Source organism: Anser anser (assembly GCF_964211835.1).
Source record: "Anser anser genome assembly, chromosome: 1".
NCBI classification, from domain to species: domain Eukaryota; kingdom Metazoa; phylum Chordata; class Aves; order Anseriformes; family Anatidae; genus Anser; species Anser anser.
The window spans coordinates 67,450,486-67,463,510 of NC_139720.1; the positions used below are offsets into that span (position 1 = coordinate 67,450,486).

The following is a 13,025-nucleotide window of genomic DNA, read 5'->3' on the forward strand; positions in this document are numbered from 1 at the left end:
GTGCCACTCATCTCCCCCTGCTCATGCAGAGCTCCTCTGCTTGGGGCTGTTTCAGCATAAAGCATTTTGCAATAGGTATTACAGACCAGCTCCGCATGTGGAACTGCTGTTCCAGAATAATAATAATAAAAAAGCATATCATAATAGTTACTGTGATTTGGAAACATGCTATATATCGTGGAAAAAGCCCCTTATACTGCCACAGTATGTCTGTGGTGTAGTTTCTGTGAGTTAGGTGCATTCTTGTGACTTGAAGAGCTGTATGTGTCCCATTGGAAGTCTACAGACCATGGGCACTTTCAGGGCAAGAAAATTGTTATTTTCTTTAGTTTCCTAGTTTTTATCTGGGTGTTTCCTGTGAATAACTCATGCTGTAGCTAATTTTTTAGTGAATATTTGAAGTGAAAGATGTTTTTGTTGGACTCTAGAGTTCCATGAATTTTATTTAATTTTTTTACCCTTTTTGAAGCTCCATGGTGACTTGATTCATATTTCTAGGGTGATTGATCAGTGCTCATGAATTCAGAGTCAGCTTTCTGCAGGCTTTCTCCAATATTTTCCGCTGAGTTTTTGCTAGTTTCTTATGAGTAAATTCTCCTGGGAAAAGGATCGCAATGGAGCAATGTAAGGGGAAACAGGCAGATCTAAGGGAAAGCTATTTGAAAAGATATAGCCAGAATATTTTGTAGTGTTTATGAGAGTATAGTTGCAATGGCTGCATGTCAAATTTCCAGCTGTTTAAATTGCGCAGTGCTATTATATGATGTCTGCAAATCATTGTGACGTTAGTGTGCTGTTCAAAGTGCCGTACGTGACCTTGCATATGTGTACAGGCCTGTTTTATGGAAGGGTTTTTTACCTTTCATGAAGGTGAAAGACACATCAGGATTAACTTTCAGAGAGATGCATGGAATGTATCTGCCCCTAATCCTGTTAGCAAATGACAGGATCTGCACTCATAATTCCTCCGCTGTCTCACTGAAAATGCCTCCTAATCACCTTGACTGTTGACAGTAGGATTCTTAAACACCTGAGAAAGAGACAGATGCTTGTCCATGTTAAAAGTGAACAGTCATGAATTTCCCTTGAAACCAAATCCGCACCTGCACAGCATCCATGGGTTGTGTGTATGGGGAATTGGTACTAGAAAACTTTGAGACATCTGAGTTTCATTATTTTTTTTTTCCTGTTCACCATATGGTGTAGCAATGAATGTATTTGTAATGCTGTATCCCCCCTGAAGTGGTTTATTTCAGTTAGCACAAGGCTTTGCAGCCCGTTCTGTTTTGGTGCGTATTCTTTTCTTGCATTTCGACTACCTTCCTGTTTGCAGCATTTATTTCAATATTTAGTCTGCTGCGGTATGTTAAGGCTGTGTCCTACTCTTGCATATTTTGTGCCAGGAAGAGTGGATGAACAAAAAGATTATTCTGTGATTATCTAAACGATTATCTGGTAAAATTATTTTTCCAGGCTCCCTATGTGCAAATATATGCCTTGTACATTGTTTGTGGAGGACTGAGTTTGCTGCACTTCTGAAAGTTACAGCAGACATCTTCAGGGACCTGTCTGGTTCTGAGCAATAGTAATTTAGTTACAATCTTGAATCCCCTGGGAAATATAGAGGAGTTTTGATGCTTCACAGAGCCTGGGTTAATGCTAACACCCTTACTTTTGACGAATCGAGCAATAAAAATAGCTGTGTCTGACCATTTGTAGTCATTTCAGATTACACAACATTTCAGGCAAGGACAAAGGAGTAACCAGGTGATATGAAGACCAGGTAGTTGTGACCTACTATCCTACACTGTCCATTTTGCCAGTCATGGTGGAATTTGGCTTTCCAGGCCCTGGCGCAGCAGAGACTAGAGAGACGAGTGAATGTCCCCGTGCTGGATGTTCATGGCAGAGCTTCTCACCCAGTCAGTCCTGGTGCCTGGTCATCTCAGAAGATCAAAAATGTGTTTCTTCTCAACTTTCATGTCTTGTTTTGGCAGGATGAAGGGTGAATGCTGGCAGTTGATTGTGAGTAGGTTGTGCATCATGATGGAGGGTTAGTGTGTGACTGAGATTGGATGGGATGTTTATGAATCCCGTGGTTCTCTATGTTGACTTTTTCAGTGTTTGTCCTTGTATGATGTTCAACCTGGAGCTAGTACAGGTTGAAATTAAAGAAGCTTCCTATGTACGAGACCTATTTCTGTGGTCCTGTACTTCCCTTTAAAATGCAGTGCTCTTAAAATGCAGCTACCCTATTAGTCTTTGTGAAGGGAATGAAATGCAAGTGTTGATTTAAGAGGCTCTCAATTTCCTAGTGTGCTGCATTAAACAAGCCTTCAAAGAGTAGGAAACCAGGGTGAAAAATAGAGGAACAGATGAAACTGAAAGGCAAGGGACTGGGTTTCCAGGTCAGCGATATGCATATAACTTACAATCATTCAGTTTCTGCTTTCCTGAAATCATAGCTTCTTTCCTGTTTGCTAATTTGGGAGGATGCAGCATACTGGTTTGGAATTCAAAAATAACACCAGAAGTTTTTTGTTGTTGTTGTTGTTTATTTGTTTGTTTGTTTGTTTCTGGTTTTAGTTTAAACTTTATTTGCTTTACAAAACATTATCTGCTGCAGTTACAGGGATAAGCAATAGGCTATGCACTGTGCAGAGAACAATGAAAGCAAATTCTCCTTCCAGCCTTCCTCCTTGCCTTTGTCTCTATATTGAAACTTAGTGAAAATATCCCCTTGTTACTGTTGCTACTGGAGCTACTAGGGTGGAGGCAGCAAGTATTCTGAGCACCATCTTCTGTAAACTGGATTTTAACTCACCTAGCCAAGGTGGTGCTTACAGGGCTTTCTGGAAGATGTGCTTCATGCCATTGCTACCCTCAGAATTCAACTGTTAGGAAGAAACACTAGAATACTGTAAAAAGCCTGACACAAGAAATGCTGCAGTTGCTATTGCACCCAAATCCCAAGTCTAAGAAACCCAACGGCTAAATTCAACTAGAAGATACTTACATCAGTCTAACAAATAAGCTGATTCTATTGCATTTTAACCCCTCTTTATCCTCTAGCTTACCCCATCGAAGTATATCCTTTGGGTGCAGAATTCCTCCCTGTGCTGTATTTCTTTTCCTTGCCTTCTTTTGGAGATCTCTGATAGACATTACAGATGATACCACGAATTTTGAATGGATTCAAATGATTCTTGGAGAAAACACAGAACTTTGTATTTTGAGCATGACACATTGGACGCATCAGTTTGTCTAAAGGTGACATAAGAAAATGTTGGTTTCACTCCTCAAACCCCTTACATATTTTCTAGAAAGACCATAATTCTCAATATGTAGGGGATCTTTTTAAAGTTACAAATCTTGATGTCTTTCTTCACTTTTAATTCCTTCTGTCTTGAGTAAACCTCTCAATCATATCAGTTAGGGTTTTTTACGCAATGAAATACAAAAGAGGAGGAGTTGGATCTGAACTGTGTATACATTCAGTAAGCTAGCAATTTGAGGTATAAAAGTGCCTTGAAAGCCTTATTGAGTACAGGGGCCCAAAACCACAAGAAAGAAAATTTATGTTTTGGCTTTGTAGCAATTGTGGATTGTATATTCTGGGGTGAGTCCTGTAAGTACTTACTTATGCCTCAGCTAGGCAAAATGCCCATTATCCTCAACAGTCAGATGCCTGACATTACTGGGTAAGGAAGTGGCATAAATAATTTTGAGTTTTATATGCAATAAAGCACTAGAAACTGGAGGTGGTGGCAGCAAGCAGAAAGCAATTTGCTATAGAGTCAACAAATACCACACCATCCACAGTGGTATGAACAGCAACTGTGTTTTTCTCCTTTTTTTTTTTTTTTTAAATCTGAAAAAGTAAACTTGTTTTGTACACTTCTTTGTGTGTTTGTCATCTACCAGGAGACAGGTTTCTGGGTGAGTTCCACTAAACTTCAAGAAAAGCAGTAAAAAAGCAATAGTTATCAGCTAGAAGGAGCTTGGCCAATTACTATTTTCTACTCATCTGCTTATTTATTTATTTATTTATATTTCTTTTCATGTGAAAATTCTGAATTAAAACAGATTAAATACACTGGACTGCTTACTGACTGGTCAATGTCAAGTCTATCATGGATGAAGTATAACTGTAAAGTATTACAGACTTCACATATTGAGAGAATTACATGCTTTTCCCTGGGACTTTTCCAGCAAGCGCTTTTATCTAAATATAATATATGTTGGAGGCAAATTTGACATTGTCTCAGTAGCTGAAGGTTTTTACCCTTCATGTTAGCAGCCCTGCATGCAATTTATGCTGAGGTACTCACAGGCAATTTACCAGAGTTATTTGGATGCGGTCGGAGAATCTGCTTGCATTTCATATTATGAAACAGATCATCGGTTTTCAGCCATGAGGAAAAAAAAAATAGGCGCGTGCATGAGTTATTCTGCCTTTGTGCAGAACCATGCAGTGATATTACAGACTGGCTCAAAGCTACAAGGCCCAGGTTTTAGGGCTTGAATCTAAAACCAAAGCAGCAGTCTTATCACAAACAGAAGGCTGCAAGAAATGAGGCGGCAGGGCAAAGAAAATCCTGGGCTGCTACTGAACTGGAATGTACATTTTCGGCAGAACCCAGTAGTTTGTGAAGCCAGGATCTGTGCTAAAGGCTTCAATGCCATCTTCAGTAATGAAATAAGTTCCCTGTCTACTTTTGGCATGAATTACTTGGTAAAAAACAAGTATTTTTCTCATCAATATGGAGTCACTTTCACTGGTTGTTATTGGCTTGTGTATCACTGTTTATGCTTTTTTCTTCTATGGGGGTTGCTTTCTAGTTAGATTTTTAAGAATCAGACTGTTAAAGGGAGCAGTGCACCTACTCTTTCCTTACCTGTGAACAAAACTAAATGTCAAAAACATCAGGATGAAAGAAACTACAAAGAAGAGTATATGGAAACTGGACCTCTCAGAAGACCATTTCTTTCCCATATTTAGCTCTTTTTTTCATGAAAACAAAATAACAATCTCACAGTCAGATTGTTAACCTACATAAATGATCTGAAGATTTTGCACAGATTAAGAAAAATTGTATTTGTTGAAATACACATTGTTCTATGTTTTACGTATTTTAGATCAAGGTTTAAAGTAAGAGAAGGGAGGCTTCTAAAGGTACGATAGGAAATTAAGGATGCCAGATTCAGCAGAAAGAACATCCTTCTCCTAACCCACAGAACAGGTGGTTACCCAGCAGAAAATAGTAATAATAATGATAATCCTTTGGAGTTATGAAAAATAAGGGATACTAGAAGGCCTTAGTATAAAAATGGTGTAAATGAGAAGGGACTACATTGAAAGGTGTGTCAATCTGTTTTTCACAAAGAGCCATGTGGATATGTTTTCTGGATAATTTGCCAAGTCAGTAGTATTGGCTGTGTAGTTCTGGAGAATGTGTGGGTGAAAAGAGTAAAAAATATTTGTGAGACAGAGATGAATTGTGAACTGAATGAGAAGTCACATACTTTCTGTAAATGGAAGACTCTTTAAGTCCAGCAGGAGCCACAGTATCATCTAGTCTGACTTTCCATACGTAACAGATAATGGAAATTTACCAAGTTGTGTCTGTAGTGAGCCCAAGAATTGGTATTTTACTGTAGTGTAATGTCCAAAAAGGCATTCATTTTAAGATGGATATTCCATCATTTCTTGTATATTTAATCAACCTCACTGTTAAAAACATATGCTTCATTTCCAGTTTTAATTTGTCTGGGTTTAATTTCCAGCCATTGGTTAATTTTATCCATTTGTCTCTTCTACATTCAATGTGAAAAAAATAGTGCATGTCAAATCAAGAAATATGTGAAAAATATGGGTGTTAATAACAGCATTCATGCACAGCATTGGAGTGAGAACTGTGGTGGCATGTCTGCATGTCTCCATCATAATCCCCTGTTTTCACTCACTACATCTTTTTGAAACATGAGCATTTTGGACTGAAATTCTGCTTGTTCCATCATAAAAATGAATCTTCTTGAGCAGGTCTGAGCAGAATACTGACAGCTGTCCTTGAATTATAGAGGAATGATTAGAAGAAATAGTTTTCTCGACAATTCTGCCCTACCCCCCCCCCCCCATGCACCACATTTTTAGATGTGACTTGAATGAAATACAGCTGGCATTTGACATGCAAAGCTTGACAGAGATGTAATGCTCTGAAAGCATGTGCATTTGTTGTATTTTGGAGGTGAAGATTGATTGCTTTTTTATTTTCACATTTTGAGGTGTGCCTATCATAACACAAATTAAGTGAACAATAAAAAAATGAAAACATGCAATCATAAATAAAACTTGACCAAATATTGATAGTGACTCAATGAGCACTCTCCAGTGGGTTTTATAACGGAGCCCATCCTTTCCCTCTCACCGCACCCATCCTTTTAGGAATAGAATGAGTAAACAGATAGGCTTTCTAACAGTGCAGAAGGCAAAAAAATGCAGCTTGTATAGACTGAGTCTGGCAGTGAAATTTGTCATCAAGGACATTTTACTGATGTACTCCCTCTGCCATCAATTAGGAGATATGCAAGTACGAAGATGTCACTTCAACTTCTGTGGTGTTAGGTAATGAAGGGTGAAGTTATAAAGTCAGGTTGCAAGTGGAAGTGCAGTAGTTTCATTTGGGATGAATTATCTTATTTTTTGGGCAGAGAAAATCAATCTGTAGTATATGTACAGTGAAACCCATAAAGGCTTCCAAGTAACAAAGGTATGCGGGAAAGAGCTTGCTAAATAGGTACGGTTGCCTCTAACTGAGGGATGTGTTGGCAGCCAGTTCCATGAATGCAAGGTGTTTTTTGCACTTAGGAGAGGGAGGACAGATCAGCATCTGAGTGAATCATGGGGGAAAGAAAAGACAGACCTGAACTATTTGAGTTAAAAATCTACACCCAGAGGCTTTTGTTCTATTTGGAATTTCTCCCCCCATATTTCTGACACACCTAAGGTAGAGTCAGAGCTCAGATCCAGAGCTCTTCTTTCTCCCTGCCTCATCTCGAATGGAGTAGTTTGATCCAGCTTAAATTAGTGTTTTTATGTTTTTATTCTTTATTATTATTATTATTATTATTATTATTAAATTATTATTATTTATTTATACTACACCATTATGAAAAATGAAAAAGATTCATCAGGTTTCACTTATGACTCATCGAGGGCAGGTAGTGTTACTATGCGTTAAGTTTTTCTTCTGTCAGTATACACGTTGTTTAGAATAGGGACCAGATCTTCCCCTATCTTTATAAAATGCCTACTATAGCAAACTCGGGCTTGATCAGGAAATTTCAATGCTGTCATAATTCAGACAATAACAATAATGTAGTACTACTGGCAAGAAATTCTAAAACCAAAGTGCCTCAGATAATGTTGTTGCACATAGATGTGTTGTGCAGTCTCCTGTACTTGAGTTGTGCTGCATGTGAAGTACAACAGATTTGGCACTACTGCTTTACCAGAATGGCTTATCAATAACGCCTGCAGGTTACACTGCCTCTTCTCATGTCAGAAACATAGAGGGGTAACAGGAGATGCAGCCAACACTGCTATTTTTTCTTTTCCATTTAATTGTCATTTAAATCAAGTTATCTTTGGTAACAAGGTGTAGTCATCTTCATCTGAATATTTAATAAGAGGTGTCCCGTATCAGAAGGCTTGGCATACCTCTTTGAGATCATGCTGTGCTCTCATTGCCTGAGATAGCTGGAACAGCTCACTGTAGAGAGAAGCTAGTCTGCAAAGGCTTTGAACAGTTATGAAGAAGGTGACAAATGGAAGCAAGGTTAGTTTAATTTAGTTGTGGGGTGTGCGTGCATGCTAGGCAACAAAGCTGTTCTACAAGGGTGGAGAAACACTGCAAGCCAGCATGGATCAGTGGATTTACATCTGTCTGATGCACAGTGCTGTAGTCTTGGCTTCATACTTTCTTACTTGCTTATTCGTGGTCTAAAGAATGTCAAAAGATGCAGACAGGTGGAGGAAGAGCTCCAAGATTGATTTTGCTTGTGATGTGAAGTTATCAAGAGCTATAACAGTAGGAGAGGGAGCCGCAGTCTTATTTTGATCTAGAATGTATGGTGAAGGGTACAAGAATTTATATGACTGCCTGTGTCTTGTTTTACTTTCTATGTGAAATTAGCTTAACACCCTAAGCAGCGGAGTAGGAGAAGGCTACTTAGATAATAAAGGAAAAGAGGGTGACGTGCCAGCTGAGTTTGGATGAATGACCTCAGTGTGTGAGGACTGAGAGAACAGTGAGAAGAACACCATCATCAGAAGAGTGTGTTTTTCATGGGCAGAAATGGCAGTTGTCTAGCTTGCACCATCTTTCCTGTGACTGACTTTCTCATGCAAAGTCCGTGGCAGTTAAGGTGACTATGCTGAATCTCTTCATAAATGCTCCTGTTATCAGTTTGCTCCCAGCATGCTTGTTAGCCTGTTAATTGACATACACATCCTCAGCCTGCACTTTCAGCTTGTTTTACTGTCAGTCTGTGGCGGCTCCTCAGGTCCACTCTAGCAAAGCTTGCATTTCTGAGGCAAGCAAAACAGCCCACAGATGTATAGTCTGGGAAGTGGTTTTAACATAATTTTAGTGAAAATATGATACAGATCTATAAAACATTGCTACTAGTTGTTGATATCACTGTTTCCAGGTTACTGAAGATGCTTCATGCATTGATGCTGGTGAACAGAATTGAATGCTTAAGGTCATCCTCATGGGTGGAGTTTATATCTGGCGTACTTGCTTGCTGTAGGGAAATACTGCGATATGCCATGAGGCAGTGTATGTACTTAAAAGGATATTGAGAGGGATTGCCAGCTTTCTTAACAGATGATCTATGTGATGTGTGCAAAGACAGGAAATACATATCTGCTTTCATTTGACTTATTTGATGGGTACCATTTGGTGGGAGTTTTTTGCTTAGAGTGTCTTTTCTTTCCTTTTTTAGTTTTCTGAGGAACTGGTGGTTTCAAAAAGGCATTTTAAAGAGGTCTTTAAAAGCGGTTGTTCTCCTCGCTGTCTAGGAGGGTTCTGTGTGGGAGCAGAGAGTAGGATAAACTACTTCGTCCTGTTGTGGTCTTACTGCAAAGACAGTGCCTGAGCTATAGAGACTGGGAATTGACTCAGCCGTGGCCATTATCCAGCTGCCACAGGCTAGGAGCAAAGGTCCTATGCCCTTATATTTGCAGTTCAGACCTAAAAAGATGATAGGCTTCTTGCAGCCAGAACTTGTTGCTAACGAATGGTCCTTCTGTGGTCACTTTGCCAATGCAGTTTTATTTGAGTCTTTTTCCTCTGAAAATTAAAGACCTCATTGGTTTATTATTATATTGTATGTGCTTTCTGTTCTAGACCTTAATGAAATGTCGACCCCCCTTTAAATTGCTTACAAATGACAGAAAACATTTTTCCTTGCCTTCCCAGCTTCATCTTTTTTAATTCTTCTCCTCCCTTTCTTCCCATTCCCACTACTGTGATCCTTCATAGCCATGCTGCTCATGGTTTTCACCTTCTTTAAGAGGAGCTCTTTTGTACAAAGAGAGAATTTACAAGCTCTTGAAGTGCAGCATGAAAATAACAAATGAAATCCTTCAGTGTGTTAAGGCCAAGAAAAGTTGCACAGGATGAAGATGCTGTTCAAGGTCTGGCAAGTGGCTTGGCCATGGTGGGGTTTTAACTTCCATTTTTAACGTTTAAAGCAAAAATAGGTTAATTGAATCTCTGCTGAATTTATACTTCTCTCAGCAAAGGAAAAGCGGTACCAGAACAAGGCAATTGGAGAGGCTTGGACCTAAAGGGTCCAATTCATGACTAGATCAAAATGTTTTCATTTACTTTTAATGCTAAAGTATTATTTGAATCACAGGCTTTAGCTGTGCTTGTCTTGACTCTGTGCAGAGCTATTTTTTCTGTATGTGCATTGCTGTACAGCTAGCTTAAACGGATGACTACAAAAGAAAGGGCAATCTCATAACCATCACTTATCTCAGACCACTACTGGTAACAAAGTGAATGAATGCTCTGATTGCGTCTGGCACATTAGCTTCCTATTTCGCTTTTCTTATACAAAAAGATAACAGGAATGCAGGCCTTTTGCTTTATCTCACACAGTAAAAATGCACCTCAGCAAAGATTTGAATGGGCCTCAGGATTATTAGGATTGTAATGTCTTGCTTTCTTTTTCAAGTAGGAAGAAACTAATTGTAATCATCTGTTGGGTTAGATGAACACAATGGGTTCTCAGCTGTAGACTTTCATCACAGTGGAGATCTTGTATGATTTGGCCTGGCAGGGCTCTGGGCTCACAAAAGTTTTGTAGGTGTCAGATGTTTGGCACTCAGAACCAAACACTGAAAGCCGTCGTCATACTTGCGTTTCTCCGCTTTCCAGTCTTTCGGATCTAGAATGCTGTCAACATTTAAAGCGAGTTATATTTAGAGGGGGCTAATGAAAAGCTGCTTAGCTAAGTCCAATTTCAGTTATGTGGGCTTGAGCAATAGTCTGGTCAAGTGCTGTTTCTGGCAGGATCCTGATGCAGTCCAGCAGGATGTCTGCTTAACTTCTGAGCTGGGGTTTCATGGTCTTGGTATTTTCTAGGAGCAAACTGACAATGTGGTATGGCTGCTGCCTTCGCTACTACCAATTTGTAATTTTCATTTTTGGAAAAGAAAACAGGACCAAATTTTGAAATGATGCATCTCATCTCGACAGCTTATTTTCTAAACACCACATGGAGCAGCCACTGCAGTCATGCTTACTGTGCTGTGGTCAGCTGCTTTTTCTCATTTTCAGTTATACTGCCCTCCATGCGACAGCCTCTTTATTTCCCTCTCCTTAATGCTCTGTGGCAGGCTGTCCTACCAGAGAAATGATGATGATGATGAAGAAGCCGCCCGAGAACGTCGCCGACGGGCTCGACAGGAGAGGCTGCGGCAAAAGGAAGAAGAAGATCTATCGGGGGATGTAACAGAGAAATCAGAAGTTAATGCTCAGAACAGGTAAATGTTTGATGTTTACTGATGGGTCAGCTGTACTTTTTGTTTGGAGGAGGGATGTATTTTGAAAAGGTCAGCCATGCTACTTCAATTTTAAGCACCAGGTTTGGCCATCTTTGCTCTGAGGAGGACCTAACGCTGTGAGGAGTGCCACTGGCTGTGTCAACACAGTGGGGAGGGAGCATCACTGAGGCTAGGTTTGAGGCCATACTCATCACCCATTCCTAGAGTGTCCTCAGGCTGTCTATGGGGTAACACAATCACAGTTAGTGAGGGAAACCCCTCCAGTGCATCAGGCTGCCCCACAAACCTCCTCATAGTACATCTTTTGTCTTAACACTAGATGGACAGACAAGAAAGTGTATGGTCCTGCTTATAGGGGCCATGCTCTCACTGGCAAAAAAAGGCATATGGTAGGCACCCAGGCCTTAAGCTGTGGCAGAAATATGCTTGTGAGATTCTGTGTGTAAGCACTAAACACCAGCCCTCATTGTCACTGTCAGGGTCATGCAGCTGTAAACAACAGAAAAGCTGGTGGGGTGAGGCATCACTTCTTACAAGCTGAGAGGGCAGTGCTGTCCTTCCAGTCTGTCCATTTTCACATATTCATGTCCATTTTTATATATCTGTATTTCATGTTTTCAAATATTCCATTTTCTGTTCAGTTTCACATAACCACAAATAATATATCCATATTTCCTGTAGCCATAACACCATTGAGAGAAGAGACCAGAAATATCATTTGTGATAGCAAACTAACAGATACTGAGCTCAAGTAGCATTCTATTAAATACAAGGAGAATTGATATAGATAAGTAAATGGCAACATTTCTGACTGCAGGTTAGCTCTTTCTAGTATAAAACAAACAAACAAACAAAAATACAGTGAGAAAGAGGGAGCAAAACTGCATGTAGGAAAATTAAACATCTGAATTTTGAAGGAGTCAAAAAAATCTCCAGAGACTGAGGGTGAGATCCAGTCCTGATACCTATAGCTGTTGAACAGCATGTCTTAAATTAGGAGCTATGCTCACTCCGTTTTCTATCAGATTCATGTCTCTGTATAGGCAATCACAACCACTCTGCGCCCTAAGTTGCCAGGTTATCCCCTTATGTTTTATGTTTGCGGATTTTGTTGCCAAACAGGGGTAGCCTCTTTCTTGTTGCTAGAGAAGGTTACTGAAGTCAGAAGGTATCTTGCTTATGTAGCATCTTCAAAAATTTTGTCTGGGTATAAGACAAAGATTTCTCAAATATTCCCTCAGCCAAGCTGAAGAGGGCCTTAAAGCTAGCTGAGGTCTTTCAAGTATTCTGCTGCAGGGTGCGGAGTGGGAGGATGAATTTTTCGGAGCTGTTTGTATTTCAGCTGTTCCAAGCATCAGGGCCCGGTCCAGTGCTTACTGAGGTCAGTGAAACTCCTGGGGACTTCAGCGGCTCTTGGAGCTCGCCTGAAAGGGAACCTTTCCAGGCTCTGACATTGTGAAACGCCACATTCCTATACATGTAGAAATGCCAAATTAATCCCCGGAACCATTTGGCTAAATTATGAATTATGCAACCTGTTGTGTTTTCAAACCATGGAATGATGTTACAGCAAGCTTTTTTATTTTTTTATTTTTTATTTTTAAGAAACAACTAAGCATACATTGTTAGAAAGCTTTTTTAATGAAAAGTTGTCACTTTTATGTAGTGTGGCAGAAGATGAAACCAAACGTACAACCACAAGGGGAACAGATGATGAAGCTGCATTGTTGGAGAGACTGGCAAGACGTGAGGAGAGACGCCAAAAACGTCTACAGGAAGCCCTGGAACGTCAAAAGGAATTTGACCCAACGATCACAGATGGGAGCTTGTCAGTGCCCAGCAGGAGAGAAGTAAACAATGTGGAAGAAAATGAGACCACAGGGAAAGAGGAAAAGGTTGAAACACGCCGAGGACACTATGAGACTGAGGAAACGGAAACGGTTAC

General features: G+C 39.9%; 1 protein-coding gene across 1 annotated transcript in view; it reads left to right on the top strand.

Moving 5' to 3' along the window:
* CALD1 (caldesmon 1) overlaps positions 1 to 13,025 on the top strand; it is a 193,193-nt gene that overhangs the window by 150,617 nt on the left and 29,551 nt on the right. The window contains 2 exon segments of the mRNA XM_083802758.1: positions 10,913 to 11,059; positions 12,747 to 13,024. Of these exon segments, the coding sequence (XP_083658884.1) occupies positions 10,913 to 11,059; positions 12,747 to 13,024 (425 nt within the window).